Here is a 24582-nt window from a genome sequence, read left to right as displayed (position 1 = left end):
CTGCAGTTGACGCAGATATACTCGACTTAGCAATTCACTTTTATGATTTCTTATGGCTATGTAAGTCTATAAACTATTGAAACTGCCGACCACATAAGGTCGGGTTCCTTGTTCTCTTTTGGTTTGCAGGAGCCGATTCTTCACAAACAAAAACTTGATACACTTTCAAGCTTTCCGCATCTGTTTACCAAACTTTTTTAACACTGTCGATTCAGTCACCATGAATCATATGAGCAGCAATACGGTATTCGTCTAATAATACCTACGTAACTGGACAACTTTTTGTATTTAACTTACGGTATTTCTCGATGAAAACCGTCAATAACAGTGATTTGATTTGATTCAGGGTGGTGAGCAAAAATAAAGGTAATTTGAATTGTGTTTTACATGCTGACGTACACCTGTCTTACACAAATAATGTAGGGAATAGTCGTTTATAGTTTGTCTATTATTTGACACAATCCGTCTGCTTTCGCTTTATGTTCGAATAAAATAATCATTAGGCAATATATATTCCTATCAGACTAAACACGAGTGAAAAGCGACGCACTTCAGGGGACTTCAAAACGTTCAACTTATTACCTTCAACTAAGTTCGTCAGTTAAAAAAGATTAAGCCTGCGCGCACACGCACACAGAGTGACAGGGAGGGAAGATAGACAGACAGACAGACATAGCCAGTTATAAGTGATATTGTGGCCAAGTAGGCCGCGCGGCCCTGGCCTAACGGTTATAGTGCTTGCTTCCCACGCGAAGAGCCAGGGTTCGATTCCTGGGCGCGACACGTCTTTTATTTATTCTTGAAATTTACTGTTCTGGTATATTCGAGAACTCTGTTGGGCATGTTCGAGGTAAGAATGTTCTATGCGCGAACGTTCTACGCCGATTGTTCGAGGAGCCCACGCGTGTACAAACGGGGCTCCGCGTGGCGAGCCGCAGTCAGTCGCGCTCGCCCCGGCGCTCTCCCCGTGGCGAAGCCGCAGAATCGCTCGCCCCAGCACTCGATTCTGTCAGTCAGTCGCTCAGTCAGTCGCGCTCGCCCCAGCACTCATCGATTGTCAGAAATGACAATTGATGAGGCGATGATAACTGAAGAAACCAAACGTTTAACGGGGCGAACTTGTGCCCAAAACAAAAAGGGAACAGAAGAAAACAGGAGGGCGTCGCAAGCGTCGCTCTCCTGTTTTCTTCTGTTCCCTTTTTGTTTTGGGCACAAGTTCGCCCCGTTAAACGTTTGGTTTCTTCAGTTATCATCGCCTCATCAATTGCGATTTTTGACAATATCTCGTTATCACGAATTCATAACGAACACCGCGCTATGCAGACAAACATGTCTGGGACCGATCTGCCTTCGTGCATTTCTGCCTGGTTAATATAAAATTCCCCAGTCTGGACTTTGCACAGCTCGTTTGAGAAGGAAAAATGCATGCATTTTGGTTCGTTATTACGAACACGAGCTTTTAAATTACGGTCTAGAAACACAATAAAAGTTCAACGAAGCCTCTGAGTCCGAGCGTCAACCTACAGCTTCACTATGCGGAGCGCAGTGATGCGTCGTCCGCTTGTATTGCAGGGGTTGTGGTGATATCAAAACGCCGAGCTCCGATTGGCTCTGATTGAAGGCTAGTGGTAGACCTCAAAACGAGATGCTTTAAGATCTACCCACTACCCACTAGACCTCAAAGCAAGCTGCTTTGAAGTCTACCCACTATTTTTCAATCACAGCCAACCAGAGCTCGGCGTTCTGGCGTCACCACAACCTCTGCAAAACAAGCGGACGAACTTGCGCTCCGCATAAGTTCGCTGCTGGTTTAGCTTTTTTTTAGGTAGATATAAAGCCTTGGCAGGCGAACAGTGCTTCCTCTTTTGGGGCGTCGCCACCTGGAAGACGAGGCTTGAGTATGGCGTCATTATTGGTAGATCCGCTATACCCGCCCCAAGCGGCAGACATGCCAAGTTCGACGAGAGTCGCCCCAAAGCTGCAGATAACAGGTGGCGCTGCGTGGATTAACGAGTGAGGACGTTTGGGGGAAAGAACTGAAGCTTTGGGCTCCTTCGATTTACCTGCACTTCCTGCACCGGTGCAGAAAACTGTAGGGCAGTGTACTTCCGGTCGTATCTCAATACAGATACCGGAAGTAAACTGCCCTACCCTTTGCTGCATTAGTGCAGGAGGTGCAGGTAAATCGAACGAGCCATTTGCCTTCTAGGTCGGGGGTGGTCAGGCTGATCCGGCCTAAGAGCCGCAAACCAACCAACGAAACTTCAAAGAACCGCAAGGGGGGGGGGGGGCGCAAACTTTTGTTTGCCCCCCCCCCCCTCCCCTTCCCTTTCCCGAAACTCGAACTTCTTTCACTCTAGCCGAGTCAAAAGCAGTCCAACAGTACATAAGGTAGCAATAGCACAAGACAAGACTGCCGAACCGCGACCTGTCTTGCGACCTAAAATTTCAAACGCGTTCCATTTCTCTTTTTGGGGAAGTGTGTGTGTGTGTGTGTGTGGGGGGGGGGGGGGGGGGGGGGAGGGGGGGGGGAAAGGAGCCACGAGCCGCTTTTTAACGCGCGAAGAGCCATAGCTCGGCCACCCATGTTCTATGGCTTTCTGGCCACATTTTTTCTGTTTTGTTGCGGGGGATGCTTGCGCATGATCGTCTGAAGGACATTCGTAGTTCACGTGTACCCCTTGTGCATAAAAGTAAATACAGAGCACTCTTCTCGCCACTCAAAAAAAACAAATGGAAAGGAAATTCTTTTTTTTTAAACCGCCTGTTTGGGAAAAGGAAGTCATAAAACGAATTTAGAATAAAACAAGATTGAAAGCCGTTTACAACTCCCTGTAACACCGAACCGGAGCGCAGCTCTTGAGGAGGAGGAGGGAAGGGTACTGAAGTTAGGGTAGACACTTCCTCCTCCTCGTCGTCCTCCTTCTCCTCCTCCTCCCCTCATTCTTGAATATGCTCCGGGGGGGTTCCCTGACCTCGGGGGGAGGGAGTCACGGGACCTCGAGGGGAGGGGGGGTGTCACGTGACTTCGGGGGGGGGGGGGAGGGGGGTCACGTGACCTCGGGGGGGGGGGGGCAGGTGACTTGGGGAGTCACGTGACCTCTGGGGGTCACGTGACTTTGGGGTGACCTTAGTGGATCACGTGACCTTGTGGGGTCACGTGACCTCGCGGTTACGCCGACGCCGCTGAAGCCGGAAACGGGCGCCTAAGAGCTGCGCTCTAAAAGAAAAATTGTTTAGAGCTATATTTACGGCGCTATACGAATTTCTGGACGGGCACCGCAGAAAAGTGGCCGCTATTTATCACGTGACTGGCCAATATTTGTCACGTGGTGCTTCCGCGCCTTTCGAAGCTTCCTATGGTCTCTAAAATTTACTTATTCATCTCCGTCGCTTTGATGGGAAAGAGACGCAGGCTTTGAGTCCGGCCGAGTTGGTGCTACCGAAACATCAAAGGGCATGTGTCAGTGCTTTTCTGCCTCGGCTACGCGACAGAAAGGAAGGGTACTTTCGAAAGTGTCCCGAAATCAACACGACATCCGTCACAGCGCAGGCGATATGCAACAAATGCCACGGAGAAACTCACCCGTTATTCCGAATTCATCTCTGATAATTTTCTAGCGGTTGTATTTAGCGTCCTTATCTAGGTAGTCTGGCTGCGTCTTGTCGTACAGAAAGGAGAAAAGTCGCGCAGTTTCGAGAGACCTCTGCGTTATGAAAAACATGGGGGAGGGGGGGTGGATATGGATACCAGACCAAACGAAACAACTCTGATCTCCTTTTCAACGTGAAAGACGCACAGAGAAGTGGCTCGCGCGTTGCCATGGCATCGCAACGTCACTATCTACTAGCGAGTTCGTTTCACGGCACTCGTGCCCACGCGTGCCCACTCGCAGCGTGGAACGGGTTCGTTTCGGCCGGCACTCCACGAGTGGTTGCACTCTCCGAGTTCGTTTCAGCGCTGACACCCCACGCGTGCATGCACTCGCTGCACCGAGAAAATCGGGAGTGCGCCAAAATGCAATCCCGTCATGCCTCGCTCCGGCGGGGCCGGCGAGGAGCGGAAGCAGACGACGAGGGTTCGTCTGCTACGATGTGTCGCGGAACCGAACGGGAAAAAAAGTAGATTTTCTGATAAAAATCGGGTCCCGCGGGCCACGAAATCAAACGCGAGCTTGAATTGTGAGCGTCTGCTATTTCCCGAAGAAGGCAATTGACAACCCGTGATTTATTTGCAGATTTTAAATCGCGCTGTTGCCGTACAAACGCTGAAATATACCAGTGTGTAAAGAAATGCTCAAAACAAACGTAACAGCGGCCCCCGAGATGTCTATCACCATCCGTGTGCGGGTGAAAAATTTAACATTTGTCGACACAACTCCCCCAGCAGAAACCTCTGACTACCCAATAAGCATCAGAGAAAGCTAAAGATGGTAACTTTACCCGAGGATTGGGCAACATCATCATGTTTAACATTTACTTACGTCAGATAGCTTGCCCCGTCGTATTTTGTTCGAGAAAGCTCTCGTTCTCGACGCCCTCACCAAGGCTAATATCTGATCCACCTATAATGACGATCCAAATCGAAAGTCCCAGTTTTGCTGGATATTCCAACAGGCTAGTTTTAAGCCGTATTCTTTCAGTGGTTCACGCATAATACCATGCTCAAACGGATCAAGCTTCTGCTCGGACAGCATCATCAGTTTTCTTCAGTGTAAACGGTTATAAGAATAACCAGCTGCTTTGTAGACAGCTGGTTGCGGAAATTTACGCCGTCTGTAACTACCTCTACGGCAGCCGAGCTGCTTGAAGTCATTGCAACTATAAACTACAGGTTGCAGCGACCAACGTTCGTAGATAAACGTTGGTAGCGACTGCATTCGCGCATTCCCACGCATCACTCTGAACAGAAAGGCGCTAGTTTCGGTTTGAAGTCGGTGCCTTTTCTACAACATAGATGGCGGCAGCATCAGTTTTCTGCACTCGGTGCATTTGGCGAGTTCGTTTGAGTCCAGTTTTCCGTGCAACACTCTGTGAGTGCGATGCATTCTGGGAGAGAACTCGAACGGTGCCAGTGCGTGTGAAACGAACTCGCTATACGCCACCTCCCATTAGTTCTTTTGTTTTGCGGCAAGAAACGGCGAGCCTTGAACTGCGCGTGGGCGGCTTGCCTGGACGGTGCCGAGCGGCGAGATGCTGAGGGCGAAAACTGGTTTTCGCTGGCAGCCCCCGGCGGCCAACGGCGGGTGGCAAGCCTCCACGACGCGAGTGTGGTCGGGCCTTTATACGGAGGACTATGCGAGGCATGAAGCGGAAGAGACCAAAGAGAAGGTAACTAATATACTATTACTCTTTCTAGATAAGAAAATTGTCACCCAAAAATCTGTAAACAAGTGTTAAAAAGAAACCGTGCAAGCTGGTGAATTAATTTTATAAACAATAAGCCCGAAAATTAAGAAAAAAAAGGACAGTCACACATACCGTAATACTTTTTTTGTCCCTAAGTAAGCAATGCGTCCCGTTAACGCGTTTTTCTTTTTGTCATCTTGGTTTTGATTTGTTATTATAAACGACAACATTATAAAAGAGTCACCCATGGAATGAAGGTACACATGTGTACAATGACATGAATTTACATTTAAGGTTGGTTTTGTATCCGCCGGTTTATCAGTTTTGCCTTCTGCGAGCTGCCGCCTATTTTGTAGGATTACATGTCCGCGTTGCGCACTTAAAAAATAATTGGTCACAGGCGATTTGCATACTGTGCTGGAGTTCAGAAGCAACAATTTAACGCCATTTAGGATTTAATTAAATTTTTTGTTTCTTTGGGCATTCGATACTACTCATAGACCGCTAATAGTTTTTTGTTTGAAGTCAGTCGCACAGGCACTGGCAACGGTGGCACTTTGTGTACGAAGTTGGCGGAAACAATTCTGCTTTCGGATTTAAGAGGAGAGTGCACAGATATACTGCCTAGTTTATTATAAAAATATAAGTGCAAAAAAACCTATCTGCACTTGAAGTTGAGATTTGCCGTTCTTATTGGAGTCCGGTGTTGTTTAGGGTAAGGTGGTTAGTTGGTAATGATTGAACATGGTTAAAACTGCGCACAAATAGAAATTAGCAGTGAAGAGAGAAGAGAGAAGCGCAAACTCACAACTCGATGTATTGAAAAGAAGGAAAAAGAACAGCCCGCGGTATCAGCTCGAGCCGAGGCCACACTCGCATGGGGGCACCCGAGCACGCGGAGGACACACACCTTCAGCCACACTCAAACGATTGTAGAAAGGCGATTTCCTTGTCGGTTATGCCACAGAAGGATGGCTGACACAACGCTCACCTAGGCGGAGTATACTAAAAGCATCAAAAATTTCCCTAGTCTGTTTTTCGTAGAATCTGCCAATTATCGAGATTTTTTTTTGTTTTTTTTGTAAAGATTGTGTACACTTACACGCTTGACAATGCAGGGTGGCCCCGCGCAATTGAACTTAGAGAGAGATTGTGCTCCCTTAACCGGAAATGAATACACCGTCGTGTCTGTCCTACGTAGGATCTACCACAGGATTGGGGAATGCTACAAATCACTCTGGTTGAACAAGGCACATAAGGGCGGACACGTTTTGTGCTGCACCTGTATTTTGTAATATTTTACACTTTTGCTCGAACTTTAGAACAAATTTGACCATTTCTTTTTTTTTTTTTTGGGGGGGGGGGGGGGGGAGGCTGACATCACTAAGGGGACTCCGTACCTATTGGCTACCTGTTTTAGCAGTGTTGTGTAAAGCACATCTAAAAGGTACTTCAAGTTAAGTACAAAATAAACGAGACGTGATGTACTTCAAGTAAAGTAGTAAGTACACTGGGTTCAGTGTACTTGAAGTAAAGTACTATAAATACAATGTGCTTCCAAAGTAAACTACGAGTATTTTCATACAATCTTCATGATGCCCTTTCATTCCCCTATACAGTGATTTTTTTAACTAGTACGCATTGCCCAGGAATAATTAAGGGTAGATGACCTATTTGCAAAAACAGCGGCGAGTATTTGGTAAACTCAAATGGCCACAGAGTAGTTATTCTCAAGAAAAAAGGCGAATTCAAAAGTCCCGCTTTTGAATTTGGCGCCGCTTTCACCGGTTTGTTGCACCCAAGGGTATAAACGTACTAGAACAGCGTGTAACGTCAGCCCCGTAGCTTCCGCGAGCAGTCCTCTCATAGAGGAGTGTCCTTTGTTTAATAAAAAAAGCTGTGAGTGTGCAAGCGAGCTGGTGATAAGTGATCATAATGTGACACATGAAATTGGGGTGCGCAAAATTACGAAACTCTGATGTCGAAGGAAAAAAAAAAAAAAAAAGAGAATGTCTCGAAACATTCCGACGTTCTCTGTCGTCTTTTTCTTCGACTAGAAAGTTTAATTTTTCCGCACCACAGTCTCAGGCACTTCATTATGATTAATTTTGCTCTCCTAATATTTTAAACCTACTCGCTTGCGCTGACCGACTTAAAAGTAGCGAGAGTTCAAAAACGCTACGGGAAAGCCGCCTGCAGACCAAACGAAGCGATGCGTCGTCTGCTCACGTTTGTGGTGAGAGTGGAATATCCCTCCCAGTATGTCTTCGGAGTTGACAAAGCATCATTTCGTCATACAAATTTAACAAAACCAAATTTGGGGAATGTACGGGGTGTCACAAAAGAAAATTTACATGGTCGTTTTTACCGCAAAAAGAAACTAGGCATTGCCGAACGCTCATTCTCCGCCCACAACCAGATGCCAAAGTTTCAACCCGATCCGATAACTTAATCAAAAGTTATAAATGATTTTCTGAAAATTTCAATGGGAAAATGGCGGCCGACGGAGTTTTCAAACACATGGGGCTCTATGGGACCAGAAACCGAAAACGGGCGAAAATGGGCTCCATTTTCCCATTGAAATTTTCAGAAAATCATTTATAACTTTTGATTAAGTTATCGGATCGGACTGAAACTTAGGCATCTGGTTGTGACCTCTAGCTCTACCTTTGGGCGGAGAATGAGCGTTCGGGGATGCCTAGTTTATTTTTGCGGTAAAAAAGACCGTGTAAATTTTCATTTGTGACACCCTGTACTTTGAAGTCGAGAATTGTACTTTTCTCGGAAAGTACTAGAAAAAACTACTTTAAGTAAAACACAAGTACATACTAAGATAATGTACTTCAAGTAAAGTACAAGTTTTCTAAACCTACTTGAAGTAGTACTTTAAGTACGATGTACTTAAAGTACTTCCCAACACTGTTTTAGGTTGTTAGAAATTTTGTGTATATACGAAATCACCACCACTCTTTTTGTCAACAATACGTGCAGCTGTTTTTATATCCTTTATTTTTTTATCAGAGTTCCTACCACCTCAGTTAAAACTGCCTTTGATGTTGTAGGCATGCCTTCTTTAAATCTGAAGTAAGGCAGGGAAGAGCTATACCTTTTTTTACGACGACATACAGTGTAGTAAACCTTTTTTTAGAACGGGGTGAAAATGACCAGCACAGGTGGTTTGTTTGCCAAGATAGAGAAAGGTCTAGAAATTGCAGCACACCTTCCTCGGGAGTTTCACTGGTAAAAATAAGTCCTGAACCCTACTTATGGAAAATGTTCATGATGCTACTAATTACATTATTTTCCAATGTCTTTCTGTACACTAGCATGAAATTATCTACATACCTAAACACGTAAAGAACTGGCATAGACGCTATGGCCGTCTTAATGGCACGGTCGACCCCCGCAAGAAAAAATATCACTTAGGAAAGGTACAGCACATGAGCCAAAACAGACTCCCGACTTTTGCACAAAAAAGAAAAACGCTTTGTTACTTAATGAATGTCGAATTAAGTTAGAACTGTAGCAGAAGTAGAAAATATTACAAAATACAGGTGCCGCACAAAACCTGTCCGCTTTTACGTGCCCTGTTCAACCAGAGTGATTTATAGCATTCGCATTTCCGGTGGTATTGTATTGTATTGCACTTTTATTGTACAGTGCCGCCCGGTGTGCAGGTATTCAGGGAAAGGCAGTGCTCCCATACACGTTTTGTGCCCCTGACACCGACCGGGCGACGCTATAAATTGTGACTAGGGAAAAAAAGAAAAAAAAAGAAATATTAAAAAAGAGGGGGGGGGGGGGGGGCAACGAATATAAGTATCGGTCAGGAATAGACAAAAAGTCCAGGCACACATAATGTACAGTACCTAAACAACACATATATGCACACACACGCACTATATGGGGGACGCGATTGCTCTGCACAGCTCCCGAATGTGATCACGGTGGTCGGGGAAAGTTTTTGTCATCTTTGGGGGGAGTGAACTCCAGAGAGTGGCAGCACGTATGAGCCACGACTTGCTGTGGCGCAGGGTCCGCGATAAAGGGGGCTGCAGCCTGCCAGTGCGTTTGTTGAGGCGCTGTGGAAAGGGGACTTCAGGCGGACCGGTGCCCATAAAGAGGCAGAGCAACCTGATTGTTGCCAATTCCTACGGTGTTGTAGGCTCTGCCACTTGGCGTGCTGTAGGAGTCTTGCGGTGGGGAGGTACCTCGAGGCCGTGTGGCACGATGATGGGAACACACGTCTGTAGAACGTGAGGGCTGCTCTCTGCCGGATACCTTCAAAGGAACTCTCCAAGACAGCTGAGGGGGGATCCCATATAGCTGAACAAAACTAGAGTTGAGGGAGCAGCAGAGCCGTGTATAGATCTCTAAGTGAAGCCGCCGGCATTCTACGGGTGATGTGAGTAATGAATCCCAATGTGCGCCTCGCACGGGAGGTGGTCTCGTGCACGTGTCTACTGAAATTTATGTGCTGATCGAATGTAACTCTAAGAATTTTGCTGTTGCTGACATTAGGTAGGGGGATGTCACCAAGTGTAAGACTGCAAGTAAGTGATCTGTTATATGAGGACACGCTAATCCTCATGCTTTGGCTTTTTTTGGGGGGTTTATCGGCAGCTTGTGGACCGTAGACTAGCGGAGACAGGCGTCGAGGTCACTTTGTAGGGAGGTAAATACGTCAGGTCCACAGTTCAGGGGCTGTATGAGCGTGAGGTCATCGGCATATAATATGGCTTTGGATTGCATCCCATCAGTGATGTCATTCACATAGATGGAGAACAGCGTTGGTCCCAATACGCTGCCCTGTGGAGCGCCAGCAAGCACAGTGCAGGGCGGCGAGAGGTGGCCATGGAAGGCCACTCGTTGGGTCCGGCCACTGACGAAGTTCATCAGCCAGTTGGCCAGGTTGCCTTCAATGCCAACCTTCTCCATCTTTTGGGGAAGAAGCGCATCGTCAATCCGGTCAAATGCTTTGGAGAAGTCCAACAGGACTAACTTGCAGGGAGTTCGCTGATCAAGGTACGTGCTGAGTGTGTGGACAGCCACGGCCAGGGCGGTCTCGCAGCTTTGCCTTTGTCGGAAGCCATGCTGTGCGGGGCTGAACAGTCCATTGTCCTCCACGTGGTCCAAGATTTTCTTATTGATTATTCTTCAGAGCGTGCGGCACACCATTGAGGTTGATGTGATGGGGCGATAAGAGTCCGTGGTGTCCGTTCCAAGTCCACCTCCCTTGTGAACAGGTGTTATAATGAACCTCTTCAAGGCCGAGGGAACAGTGCCGGAATCCAGGAGGCGCTTTAACATTATGGTCAGGATAGGCTTGATTAAAGGAGAGAGAGAGCTTGAAAAATGCAGGATGCACTTGGTCTGGCCCAGGGTTCTGGGTTGTGCGGATGGAGGACACCGAGTCATGTACATCCTGTTCTGTGATTGATAGGGACGAGAGAATGGGCTGAGAGGATGATGCAGGGCTGTCGATGATTGAGGCTGGTGCTGGTGGTGGTCTTGAGGGGACCGGGGGCCGGGACGGGGTAGGTGGTTTAGGGGGTGACCAAATTGATGAGAAGTGTTTGCTAAATAGGGTAGCTATTGTGGAGGGGTCGTATACCAATCTATGGTTGTGCTTGAAGGATGGGTGATTGGGAGAGGAGGATTTCCGTTGGGAGCGTACATAGGCCCAGAATAACTTGGGCTCTTTGGCTGCTCCGGCTGGGATACTCGCGACAGATCCTACGTAGGAGAAATGTCCTGTGCTTGTCCTCCGTGTTTTATTCTTCCGTGTTTAAAGGAACGGTGAACCGAAATTTGGATTTCAGAAAAAACAATGCAGGAGATGTAGGCGGGACGCTACAATCCCTACAACACTACTAGTAAGGCAATATCTCAAATGGACGGCCGTATCTTTGGAAAAAGAGGTCGAGATTGAACCAGGCCGGCGAGGCGCGTCACGTCAAGATACCTTGTTTCTTCCTCTCTTCGCTTCGGCCCCTCAAGGCGGTGAGGCGGAGAAGACGCGAGGCCGTTCCCTCTCCTCCTCGGAGAAACATGACGTCAACATTTCCGCCAAATGCGCCTCCTTTTTTTTGAAAAATACGGTCATCCGTTCGAGATATCGCTGCATGAGTGATGTTTTGGTGTTTGTAGCATCCCGTTGCACGCTTTTGCCGCGGGTTTTGGGGAATCCAGATTTCGGTTCAGCATCCCTTTAAGTATTCATGTTCAACTCGCTCGCTTTTACCAGTACAAATAGGACGTGTATTAGTGACCGGTTAAGGGAACACAATCTTTCTCTAAATTCCACGGTGGGGGGTCACCTACCCCTGCATCGTCAAGCGTGTAAGTGTACACCTTCTTTACAAAAATCCTCGATAATTGGCAAATTCCACGAAAAACGCACAAGGGAAATTTTTGAAGCTTTTATTATACTCCGCCTAGGCGAGCGTTCTGTCAGCCAGCCCTCTGCGGCATTAACCGACGATGAAATCGCCTTTCTACAATCATTTGAGTGCGGTTCATGGTGTGTGTCCTCCGCGTGCTCGGGTGCACCCGTGCGAGTGTGGCCTCGGCTCGAGCTGATACCGCACGGGCTGTTCTTTTTTCTTCCTCCAATACATCGAGTTGTGAGTTTGCGCTTGTCTCTTCTCTCCCCTGTCTTCACTGTTCGTTTCTATTTATGCGCAATTTTAACCATGTTGTCTAGGGTGTCAGCTGACGAAGCATAAACAAATTGCCCCAGGAAAACTCGGAAGCCCTGTGTGACCAAGGAGATAATCAAAATGACGAGTAAAAAGGGCGTTTTCTACATCAAGTTCATAAAATATAGAAAACCAGATGTGCTGGCGTTATTTAAAAATTAGCGAAATGCATTACGTAAGCCTAAGTGTGAATATTTTTATGCTCCGTTTGAAAACGAGCGTCGAATAGATACTATAAGGAAGAAGCTTAACTCATTTTTCAGACGTGGCCGTTTCGAATCTTCAGCACTCAAGCTTAACATCGAGGGGTAAGCGAAAGGTAATTTGGCGTTAGCTGAAATATTTCATGACTGTTTTGTAAACATTGTAAAGAATGGAAACGCTGCCGATGAATTTCCATTTGTAAAAGGTGTCTCTGACACACTTTTGTTTGCCGTACTGACGCAGACAAAGCGGCAGCGGTTTTCAGGAACCAGTGTAACAGCAAAAGTACTGACATAAATGGGGGTCAAATGAAATCTCTGAAACATGTCATTAAATCAATTGCTCCTCTTTCAACACATATTTTTAATCTTTCACTTCAAAATGGCCGTTTTCCTAAAAAGATGCAAGTCGCTAAGATTAGGATTATTCTCAAGTCTGGGCATAGAAGCAACCTAGGAATTATGGACCCGTTTTTGGGCTCACAGTGTTTTCAAAGGGGCTAGAGAAAATAAAATCGCCAGATTATACGACCTCGGTGAAGAACGCTCTCCTAACATCTTGCCAGTTTGCGCCATGAAAGCGAAAATAACCAATTTTGAACAGCATGGAAAAGAAACTGATGACCTTGGGGTCTTCATTGATTTTTCAAAGGCTTTCGACCGCCTAAACCATAAAAATCTGCTTTTAAGATTTAAGTGCATACGAAGTGCGAAGAGTAGCTTCAACGATGATTGAGAGTTTTTTTTTTTTAATGTATCGACAGCAGGGGGTGTCATGATAGATAGTGATCTAGCTTAAGGAAACTGACGTTAGGGGTGCCACAAGGGAGCATCCTTGGAGCTCTTCTGTTTAACTTGTACATAAATTAAGTAAATATACACAATAGTGCAGATTTTATAGATTACGCAGACGACACCAGTTTATTCTTTTTGTGATAAGTTGTCCACCAGGTTTTATTTGCGGAAAATAGCGTTCTGCTGAAGATTAGTGACTGGACAATCTCAAACTTTTCAGTAATTAGTACAGATAAGAGGAAAGCAATGCTTTTTTTATCCAAAAAATACAGTGTTTTCCACTACTCAAGAGCTCTCTCTCCAAGGACGAAATATTGACTTTGTACAATATGTGAAGGTTCTTGGTGTGATATTTAATGGGTGCATGAGCTGGGACGACCAAGTGCAATATATAGCTGGCAGACTTTCAAACGTTGTGGGCGTTATTTATAAATGCCGACATATATTACCACTTTCGGTCTTAGTTCTTTTTTATGACTTCCTTTTCAGCTCCTGCTATAATTACTGCTTCCTTGTTTGGGGCAGCAAAACGGCTACAAATATACATCACGTGCACGTGCTCCGGAAGATAATCATCAGAAAGATGCGCAATGTGGAATTGAACGCTCACGCATTACAACTTGTCAAAAACCTTCACATAGTCTTAATTACAGAAAATTACAATTATAAATTTCTAACATATCAAACATCTGTAAGGCAAGATCAATTTGTTTTTCTATCAATCACCAATATGAAGCGGAGGTTTCCTGCATATGCGAGCCGTTTCGTTGACGCAAGGTGAACGCCTCGCTCGAGAACAGGCTACGGCCTCCAGATGCTGGAGTTCTTGTTGCCTAATGTTATAAATAGTACACACAGATTTGGCACAGATTTGATGAGTTTAAGCAGAAAGGATATTCGTTCTTTGTTTCTGTAGCTTTATCTGTGCCTATGTTTGATGGGACCTTCGACCTGTAAGAAATGATTGTTATGTATCTCAGAGCTTTTGGTTTAATGTTGTGTGTTTTGCTTCTATGTAAACTTTGTTGTACGCATCACTAGAGTGTTAAATTGTTTCTCTTGTTGGTGGTGGGAAGGAGAAACTCTGTCGAGCGACAACAGCCTGTTTTTTTTTATCTCCCTCCCCCTCTCTTTTGGAGAGAAACAAAAAAGTTGAAAGTTGAAAATTGAAATAAAAAATGGCCGGATGGTGCTTTCACCAACGTTCTAGATGTATCAGTTGAAAAGTTCCACGGAAGAACGGCGTCTGAAAACGGTTCTTCTCTGTTGCCGGCGCTCGAGCATGTAGGAGCGGACAGCGTTTCAAGCGCCACCAGCGTTAACGTCTCCACGGGCAACGGAGAAGGACAATCTTTGAACGATGCTCTTTTTTGCGTCAAGTATTGCGCAAACCTTATGTTTACCTTCAAAACCACAATGAAATCATTTTCCACCCCAGGCAACAAGCATGCAACGTTCCACCTGTTCCGCCGCGTCTGTCCACAGGACGGGCTGATAGTGTAGCAAGCGCGCGGAAAAAGGCGTCAGGCGTTTTCCGAAACTTGTCAAATGACCTAGATCTCAGAATGTCGGCTTCGACGACATTTCCATATACATAAACTCACAAGTGACTTTTTGTATTGATTTTATTAAGTATCGCTGCCAGTTAAGTTTTCTTCGCTAACTAAAAATCAGGCTGCTTTTCGTTGTGTCAAAATTTAGGGCGTTGATTAGATAAAGCATGTAACGGCCTTTATTAAATGGTGCTTTACGATATCCTAACGACGCAAGTTGACCGCCTGCGTCATTCACAACGCCGTTGCCATTCACAACCCCGCATCGCCTGCTTGGGTGATACGGGGCTCAGGCTCTTCGAGCAGTGGTGCTTAAGGTCTCGACCAGTGAAGATCTTAAGTTATTGCTTTTTTTTTCTATTGGGCAATACCTAAGGCAATCCCGAAACAGGGAATTGGCAAAGGGTAAATGCGATATTAATGCGTTTGTATATTCCCATTTCTTCTTTGTTATATGTGTTGGAGGCGGGGAATAATTATGTTTGCACTATAAATTTATCTTCCACTCTTTTCTTTATTTTCTAGTAGAGCAAATCGAAAAATCACTCTATCATGTTTAAACTGACTTGACATCTATAGTCAGTGACAGATTAAAAAAACGCATGGCATGTTCTCTTATCTTCACGCCTCTTGCTTTGTGATTCGTTCTTCGATCGCTATTCTAATCAGCTGGCGCCGCAATATCACTGCCTGCCAAACGATAATAAGATGCCTTTGCACACCCCGCGTTTCTTAAACTGTCAGTGACTATGACAAAATATGTTTTTAGGAACTGAAGCTAATAGTAGAAATCTGATTTAAATAAACCAAGCATGCATTATTTAACTAAAAATAATTATGATTTTTTTTTCATTTTAAACATGTTTACTGTCTTTTTAGTTTCATAGTATACAAATGTTTCATTCGAAATATTGTTTCATAATATTATCTTGCCTACCACTCCGATTAAATAGTTCCTATTGCGACCCCAGCGAGTTGCTCCTTAAAACAGTATTTGAGATCGTACTTACGAGGCCCGTGTTGATAAGACAAAAGTCGTCGTAGGAGAAAATCTTGCCCGGATAGCCAGAAAATACTATCGACCTGCCTGGTATCAATGTCTCTGGGATGAATAGGAGGAAGTCATGAAAGTCGGAAGTAATTTTGACGATCAGGTTAAATATTGATAAAGCGATATGTGTTTGCGCCGTAATAATTACAGCAAAAATAGTTGTGATTTTTTCCCTCCTGCATTCTTTTCACCTCCGTATGTAATAGTTTAATTTCGCGAGCATCATTCAGTGTCGGTTTTTTTCATGTACTTATTTTCCCCCCAATTAAAAGAATGGCAGGAGTTTTGGGGATTGGGGGTGGGGGGCAGATGTGCATAGGCACATAGGTACCAGACGTTACAGAGGGCAAAGTATTATTGCCCAAAGGCAATAATACTTTGCCTACCCCCCCCCCCCCCCCCTTACCCTCCCACCCCCCACCGCCGCTCCCTCTTTTTTTAAATTTGCGCCTGGGAACCCTTTCACTACAATTGCACGTGTGTAATCGGGTCGTATACGCACACATAACACAAAACAAGACTGTTTGCAACACTCACTGGACATGGGGTTTCGGTGGTAATTAAAATGGTACTTTTTGAGAATCCGGTTCATGCCGCTGTAGTCCGACCAAGTGGCGTGCGCAAAATAAACGTCCCTGTTTCCTGGGGCCATCTTAACAATGGCCGAACAGGAACCAGAACCAGTCGGGTGGTTCTCTCGAGCTTTTGCCCGATCAAACTTGGTTTCTAAATCAGACAGGTCACCACCGAAATTCAATAACCTGAAACAGATGCGAGTGAAACAATGAGAGTGATTATACAGCACTTGGCTCACAGGATACACATCGGAATGAAGCTATATAACTCTTGCATTTAACATTGAGAGCTAGATTAATTTCCACCTTGCGATACCGGAGTTTTCAATGCAAAATGTCCGGTATCTGGAGGTGGGGTAAGTTTCGAGGAAACGAAACTTTTCTTCCCATTATATCTTTTTTAAACTTAATAAGACCCCAGCGTGTTTTTTTTATTTTATTGTATTTCTTACATATGCCATATTTAAAATCTTTTTAATCAGTAGTGACGGTGAAACTAATTGAGCTTATATTCTACAGAAAGAGCTTCAGAGGTGTAATTTATTAAGTGAAACGTTTGTGGGAGCATATCCGTACAGTGATGTGTTCTAAATGGTGAGCGATAATTGATGGTCTTCGAAATGTATTATATTGTGTTGTTAAAGGTTCAAGTTTTAAATAAATGGCCTGTCGTTTTTGTTTAGCTTGTTATTATGCGTGCTGAGCACTCTTTTGTGACACTGCTCTTGCTTATCTGCATATGCGTACTACGTCTACAGCTTTGTTCATTTCACGGGTTCGATACATAACGACCGTTCATCCTATACAAATGTGTTTTAAAATTACCGGCATGCAAAGAGTCACGACATAATTTTTTTTTTATGAAATGCAAATGCCGGAATCCGTTGCTGCTAGCCGTCAGAAAATCCTCTGTTACATTTTTTTTTTTTTATGAAGTGCGAACTGCGTCACTCTTTGCGTTGCCATCAATAGACTCTTTACGAAAGTGCGCGCCATCTAATTGTTGTGGTGCCAATTATGCAACTACGCAATTGCCTGGGCATGTACTCTGAGCATGTATGGGACACGAGAGCTGCGTCAGTCTTTGGCGTAAACTCGGCTCAGCTTGCATCCCTCAGCTTGCACCCCAAGCGAGTGCTGAGTCTGCGTTCGACGCCGAGTCGAATTCAATCACAAGCGTCATGCCCAAGAAATGGCTGCCGCCAATTTTGCTTGATGGCGTTTTGAAAGGGGTCTGTTATGCTCATGGAGTAATGCACAAATGGAAATCTAAAGTTTTAAAATTGCTAGGTATATTTGTTTGACAGGTTTCACAGTGGCACTTACAGTTTCTACAGTCCAGCCCATGTCCTCAAACCATGGTTTCGAGTGTACGTACCTCTTACTTATTTGCTCCAGCGGCAAAAAGACAATTGACTAAATGTAAAACATCACAGAAACTTAACAGCAGTGCAGATGAGCATTCTTGAATAAAAATGAACATATGTCTATAATTTATTTAGGCAATCCTAATCATTGTGACGTTTTATAAACAGAAGCTGCACGAAGAATACTTATCGGGAAACAATATTAAAAAAGTTGATTTCATTTGAGTTAGAATTTTGCGAGGAAAAGAAATATTTGTTTTATTTTTGGCACCCAGGTCATGCACACTGAGGCTACCTAACCGAAAGTTTAATTTTCACATTTTTCTTTTCTGCACACCACCCTACCCAAAAGGGTGGGTTGCATAAAGTAAAACTACCCGTGTAAGGAAACTCGTCTCTAAGTAAGGGATGCCCAAAGTGCGGATCACGAGCCTCTGGTAAACCTATGCCCGCCTCCCTCCAACACACACAGACACACGCACACACACACACACACACACACACACACACACACACACACACACACACACACACACACACACACACACACACACACACACACACACACACACACACACACACACACACACACACACACACACACACACACACACACACACACACACACACACACACACGCACGCACGCACGCACGCACGCACGCACAATTTCTCGTTCGCGAGATGAAAAGGAAATTTATATAGAAAAAAGAGTAGCTAGCATTTTGTCAGCTTTGTACCATCATAGGCATATCGGACAAAGTCCTTGTTTTACGAAAGGGGACACATAACAAGGAAACGTACTATAAGCAATCGCTTTATGGGTGGAATTCGCCGTGACCACCAACTGGGGAGAAACATATTTAAAAAAGTAGCACGGGCACCCTTTTGTAGGGCGGCTCTTTACTCTAAATAGGTTCTTTTGTATGGCTTTTGAACATGCCTTTCCGGTCACCCTGCTCTAGATAGACAAAGTAACTCCATTTCTTGTAATAAACAGGAAGATTTATTTTATAAGTCCGGCTATATAGGCCTTACCCAGTTCTGAAGCGTGCATGTAACAGACCAACCATTAATCTCTAATAATTTTCTTTACATTATGAGTGGAGTAGAGACGACGAAACAGTTTGAGTTAGTCAGCACTGTAATTTATAAGTACACAAGGCACACCGACCAATATTTGAAACAAAAAGCAATACGTACTTTATACCCTCCTTGTTGAAACATGTTTTTGCATGAATGTGTCAAACTTTGAAACGATATTTTTTTTAACTTTTTGAGGCTAATGTTTGTTTGTCATTGTATAGAACGGGGACTCGCAAATCTGTTTTAAGCTGTTTTTTTTTTTTGCGGTTTTCCTTTTTTTTTGTTGGATGTAAACTAAAAGTACATGAGTGGGCGCTTGCCCGGTATTTTACGGTATTGCATTGCATTGCATTGCATAAAAGTGAACGCGGCTTAGTTAAATAGACTAAATAGGAGATAGACTTGTGCAAAAAAAATGAAATACAATATTATAGGCATGGTTTCAAAGAACGGACTATAGCTATGATTATCTAGGCAAATATGCGTGTGCTTTACCCACGTCCATTCAGAGACAGCAGGCACCAGGTTGTTTCCCACATAAACAAAGTCGGCGCTATTCGAGAGTGACATCTGCATTCCCGCTATCTGGTTGAGCGACAAGCCAACCTGCGGAAATGTGTAGGACACGCCGAGTGAGGCATCGAAACGTGCCGCGATGGAAAGAAATGGTAAGTAAATAGTCACCAGTGATCTCTACTACCACCGAGGTAGGAAGCTTTTGGAGATGGCGTCATGTCACCTCCAGAAGCCCCTACCTCTATGTCCACTATAGACCTTTCTATTGTTGGTCACACAGGCAAAAATTGCTGAGCCACTATGCAGAGGACGCATGGGCGAAGTCACATATTTTGTCGAAGAGAGCTATAACGCACGATTAGAACGCCTTCCACAGCCCAGCACACAAGGGTGGCAGCGCCCGGGAGATTATTTTTTCGAAAGGTCTATGAAAAACTGGGTGGCGCATACCGCTCTCTGAGCTTGGCGCAAGTGAAGCCAGCGGAAGTTCGATGCTTCCCCCGAACGTCGGACGTCAGCTGGGCTTCCTAGTGCATTCAGTCGATGTTTCTTGTGTCTGTGAGTGTATTGTAATAATCCTGTTTTGAATATAAATCTCGAGAATGAGGCATTTGAACGTAGGGCATATGCACACTTGATCAACCGGGATCGCAAAATTTTCACATCCAATGGCTTCCCAGGAGACTTCTCGGGTCTGCATAAGCAGTTACTGCGCAACAAGCAGGCTCTCCTGAGATGACAAGAAACAATTCAGCGTCCTGGATGCTGTGAAACTGGCACTCGGAAGAGATAAACAATTCTAGACTGGAACTTCCCTTCTGACATTGCAATAAAGTTTCCTGCACAAGGAAGAAAATTCTGTCATTTGACCTCTCTTGTGTGTGCAAAGTGTCAATGTTCCTATATTCAGTCTGTCAACCGTTCACTTCCGGGACAAGCCGTTTACTTCCGGTGGCTTAAGACTTGTTTGCTCAATACGCCATTCAGCCCCTAATTGAGACCAATATTAATGACATCTTGTCAATAAAAGCTTTCATCCTTTCCACTCTGCTGAAGAAGGAGGACCAGCGAAGCTGTGCTATGGTGGGAATGAAGTAATGGCCGTCCGCAAGTCGGCAAGCCAGAGTGGAAAGGCTGGAAAGGTTTCCACGATCTATGAGCGACGGCGGCAACCAGAGTGTTGTGTCGACATTTGTTTGGTACCGGACACGATCCTGTGGAACCTTGCCCTTAACAGCTCCGCTGTAAACAAAACATGCTGGGGGCTATTTAAGGTGACTGGAACACAAGTCAATAACTCGAACGCACAGATCCGGCTTCCTAGCCTTGTGTGATAACACCTGACCGCGGCACTGTAAAAGTTAAGAGAATACGTAAAGGCTGGTTCACACATTGGCGTTTGATTGTGATTGAGTGCCTTGCGTTTATTTGTAACCGCTTGAAATCACTTATGAAGAGTGTTTGCGGCTGCCATTGTTTTTTTCTGTAATATCCGAAGAGGTAATACTAAGCTGGTATACAATTCAGAATGTTGGAAAACAAACAAGAACCGGGGTAATTCTTTTCTAGGGTCGATTCCCCCGACAGCCGGCAGAATTATTTCCCCGAAATTCTACTGGCAGTAGTCACTCATTGGCGGTCAAATCAGTTCATCGAATGACGTGTCATCGACAGATCGTTTCATCGGCACGCGATGTAATCACATGAGGGAGATTTTCTTCAGTTAGAGGTATACACATTAAACATTTTCACACCTTTTTACATTTAAGTGAGGTGTACCATAGCTAACACCCTAATAAGTGTAGAGATAAACCTCGTAAAAAAATGTAAACCTCACACCCTTAAAAACGTGTGATTTTTTAAACACGTTTCTTAAAACGTTTGATAATGCACTGCACCTTTTTATGAAGGTGTAAAACTACAATACTCCTTCTCATAAAGGTGTAATTACCATAGTACACTTCTTTTCTTGGGTGTACTATCGTGAGCAATATGAGAGGGAACAGCGGAGCGCGTGCCAAATAGCCTCGAACCCTACCCGTGGTGATACGCTGCGGCTGATCTTGGAAAGAAGGTGGAGAGAGCGGCGCGCTTTCGTCTGTTGCCGGCACCCCGCCACTGGCAGCTTACTTTTCAAGCGGTATAGTTCATCGCCGACTACTAACGGCGATAACGTCTTCATACCACTTGATACCACCGTGATCAAAAATGCGGTTGCCGACAGTGACAACTATTGACGTTTGGATCATCTATTCTATTTTTCATGTAAAACCAGTAAAAGAGAGAGTGATTGGGGAGCGTTGTAATCATTCGAAGATACGGTTGCTTTGTCTGTTTTCATCTCGTTGTCGTGAGCTTCCTTTTTCAAGTTTGCAAAGCTATCTATGATTCGGCATATAGCAGCGCCTTGCAATGTTCATCGTTATCAGGTGCCGCGCGAGAGGAAAGCCAGTATGGCTCCTCGTCCCGACATCCGGCAGGTGTGGGCGTACCGATGCAAATAAACGATTTATGTCTAATAGCACTGGCACCACTGATCTCTCAGTAGGCTGAATCGCGGATTGAGGCCTGTATTGCTGGGGTCGAGCGGCACCACCAGCAGCCATCACTTGACACGAGCTAATGCATGCTATAGGAGAAACTGTAAAACTCAATTTTATCACGTTATTAGGTTGTTCTCAATCATGAAACTTCTATCGCGTTTTCCGCAAATAACACTTGATATTGTGGGTAAATATATTACACGCGTTAGAATACCATCGTTTTTACATACATGTTGTTTGGTTGAGAGTCGAGGGCGAATTTGTTGGGCGTAAATTGTGATGTGTTTAATGAAACAAGGGTTACCGAGAGTTATTGTGGAGTCATACGTGATCTCGGAGTCATTAGAGCTCAGCAAACAATAAGTTTGAAGGCTTTCACTGGGGACATTCGCATCATTTTAACCGCTTGTACATAGTACTTCTGGTGAAAGCGTTTTCTTTGAAATGCTATGAGGGCTTCCGTGACAAACTGAAACTCGGAGCGTGCCGTTCAGTCGCTGAACGTGTCATTTACTTAGCAACCGAAGCAAGCGACGTCGGTAAAGTCAGTGGTGCTCCGGACGATTTTTGTTTTTTAAAATCAATGTTCGAACGCTAGACGAATGTCTATTTGATCTCCAAGCATCCGATATAATGATCGTAGCACGTCATAAAATACTCGACCTCGAGCGCCGAGTACAAGCTTCCTACTTTTGCGTGTTTCTCCCTTAGACTTGCGTGTGTTGCCTGTTGTCAAGCAATGGCCGCCGGTGATGCCAGCGACGGGCTCCCGATCCGCGATCCAGACTTGCACTGTGAAAGTTCTAATGCATTGCACCAGCGGAGTGCTGCACAGAGAACCGGCCTTGCCAAATGCACCGAGTGCAGAATGATGCTGTCGCCATAGATGTTGTAGAAAAGTACCGACCTCAAACCGAAACTAGCGCCTTTTTGTTCGACGTGATGGGTGGGAATGCGAGAGTGCAGTCGCTACCATCGTTTATCTATAAACGTTGGTTGCTGCAACGTGGAACTTACATTTGCGATGACCTCCAATTAAACAACTCGGTTGTCAGAGATATATACAGAGGGCGTAAGTTTCCGAAACCAGCTGACTACAAAACAGCATACACTTGAGACAATTGATGGCACTGTACGCGCAAGAGCTTGCTTCGTTTTGAGCATGAGTGAACCACTGAAAGGATACGGCTTAAATCTAGTTCGTTGTAATATCTAGAAATATGTTTCGTAAGACTTTTCGTTTCCCTGTTGAGGACGTTTAGAACGAGAGCTTTCTCAAATAAAATACGAGGTGGCAAGATGCCTTTCAGATATGACTTTGCTCAAGCTTCGGGCAAGGGCTCCATGTTTAGCTTTCCCGGACGCTGAGTGAATGCGTCACTGGTTTCTGCTGTGGGAGCTTTGTAGACAAATGTTCCACTTTTCACCCGCACACGGATGATATGAGATCTTGCGGCCTCTGTGCTTGTCCTGAGCGTTTCATTACACACTGGTAGGTTTCAGCATCTGCACGGCAACATAGCGACTCAAATTTTGCAAATAAAACACGGGTCGTCGATTCCTCTCTTCGTGAAATATCCGACGCTTACAATTCAAGCTGGCGTTTGAGTTTGTGGCCCGCGGGACGCGATTTCGAGTAGAAAATCTACTTTTTCTTTCGGTTCCGCTGTGCGAATGCCTCATCGTAGCGGACGAACTCCCGTCGTCTGCTCTCGCTTCTCGTCTGAGCGATGCATGACGGGATTGAGTTTCGGCCCAACGGCGCTTCAGAGCCCAAAGACAGCGCACAGCGAGCGGCGAGCGGCGTGAACGCTCGCTTCCCCGTGCTCTCGTGCTCTCGTGCACCGCCCCGGGACCGCGGGGGATTTTTCGTCAAAAGTTGCGGAGTTGAGCGCGCGCAGGGAGGTGGAAACTTTGCGGCGTTCTTTTGGTCACTCCCCCCGCTACGTAAGAAAGCAAAGCATGTTTTGTTCCACGAGTTTAGCGACCCTGGTGTAGCACACATATCCGTGTTAAAGGGGCCATGAAATGATTTTTTAACTTCTTCTTCCTTAGGTGTAATCCTTAACTCAAAAGCGAACTGTGAAATCACGCGGTCGTGACATGCTGGGGCACCGGTGCGATGACCCCAAGCTTCCACCATGCTTTTTAAGCACACCATAGAACCTGGCATTCGCAAGTGATGATAAGTTCCGCCAGGGAGCTCATTGGCCACGAACGTAAATTCAAACATTCGTTGACGAATTGATTGTTGACGGGCGCATACATCCGAGTGACGCAGTTTTTGTGTCCATTGCGTGAGCTGGGGTTGGCTGACGTCATTTTGACCTTCGGAGGCATGGGAAAGAGGATATTTAGAACCATGATACATAATGATAACATCATAGCACACTGACCTTAATGAGTGCAAAACGGGCCCAGCTACAGAAAATAAATATTAAACTCGTAAGAAATAATTGTGCCTGTAACTTGTTAACTACAAAGACGAACACACCTCTGAGCATCTAAGTTTAATAGTATCTGTTGATGCATTGTTATATAGCAGGACATTTCATGTACGTCATTTAAGCAAACGCCAACTTGACACTTAAAAAAAAAACACTGCGGTTAAATGCAAGCTATTGCAGCGAAAGCACGTTATATCAAAATCTTCAGAACTGCCAATTCGTAAAATCGTCGATTAGTATAAAAGGTTGAAGATTGCAGGCAGTTCCTCACTAAAAGTTGCTGTGATTATTCGGTGACCCAGGGCTGAAACAACTTCCCCTAGGCGCTACACGCGACGTATACCTTTCGCTTCGTCTATCAGAAATTCAAACTTTCAAAGAAAGCTAGGAAAATGCG

General features: G+C 45.1%; 1 protein-coding gene across 1 annotated transcript in view; it reads right to left on the bottom strand.

Moving 5' to 3' along the window:
- Nucleotides 1-16477, bottom strand: part of LOC8043075 (putative phospholipase B-like 2) — a 52076-nt gene extending 35599 nt beyond the window's left edge. The window contains exons 1-3 of the mRNA XM_040504047.1: nt 16467-16477; nt 16190-16413; nt 15612-15703 (exon numbers count right to left, since the gene is read on the bottom strand). Of these exons, the coding sequence (XP_040359981.1) occupies nt 15612-15703; nt 16190-16413; nt 16467-16477 (327 nt within the window). The remainder of the gene's footprint in view (nt 1-15611; nt 15704-16189; nt 16414-16466) is intronic.
- Between the last annotated feature and the right edge of the window lie 8105 nt (nt 16478-24582).

The sequence above is a fragment of the Ixodes scapularis genome, unplaced genomic scaffold (assembly GCF_016920785.2).
Source record: "Ixodes scapularis isolate PalLabHiFi unplaced genomic scaffold, ASM1692078v2 PGA_scaffold1__304_contigs__length_218370807, whole genome shotgun sequence".
Lineage (NCBI taxonomy): Eukaryota > Metazoa > Arthropoda > Arachnida > Ixodida > Ixodidae > Ixodes > Ixodes scapularis.
The sequence above is the reverse complement of the archived record's forward strand: the minus strand, read 5'-3'. Positions and strand labels throughout refer to the sequence as shown.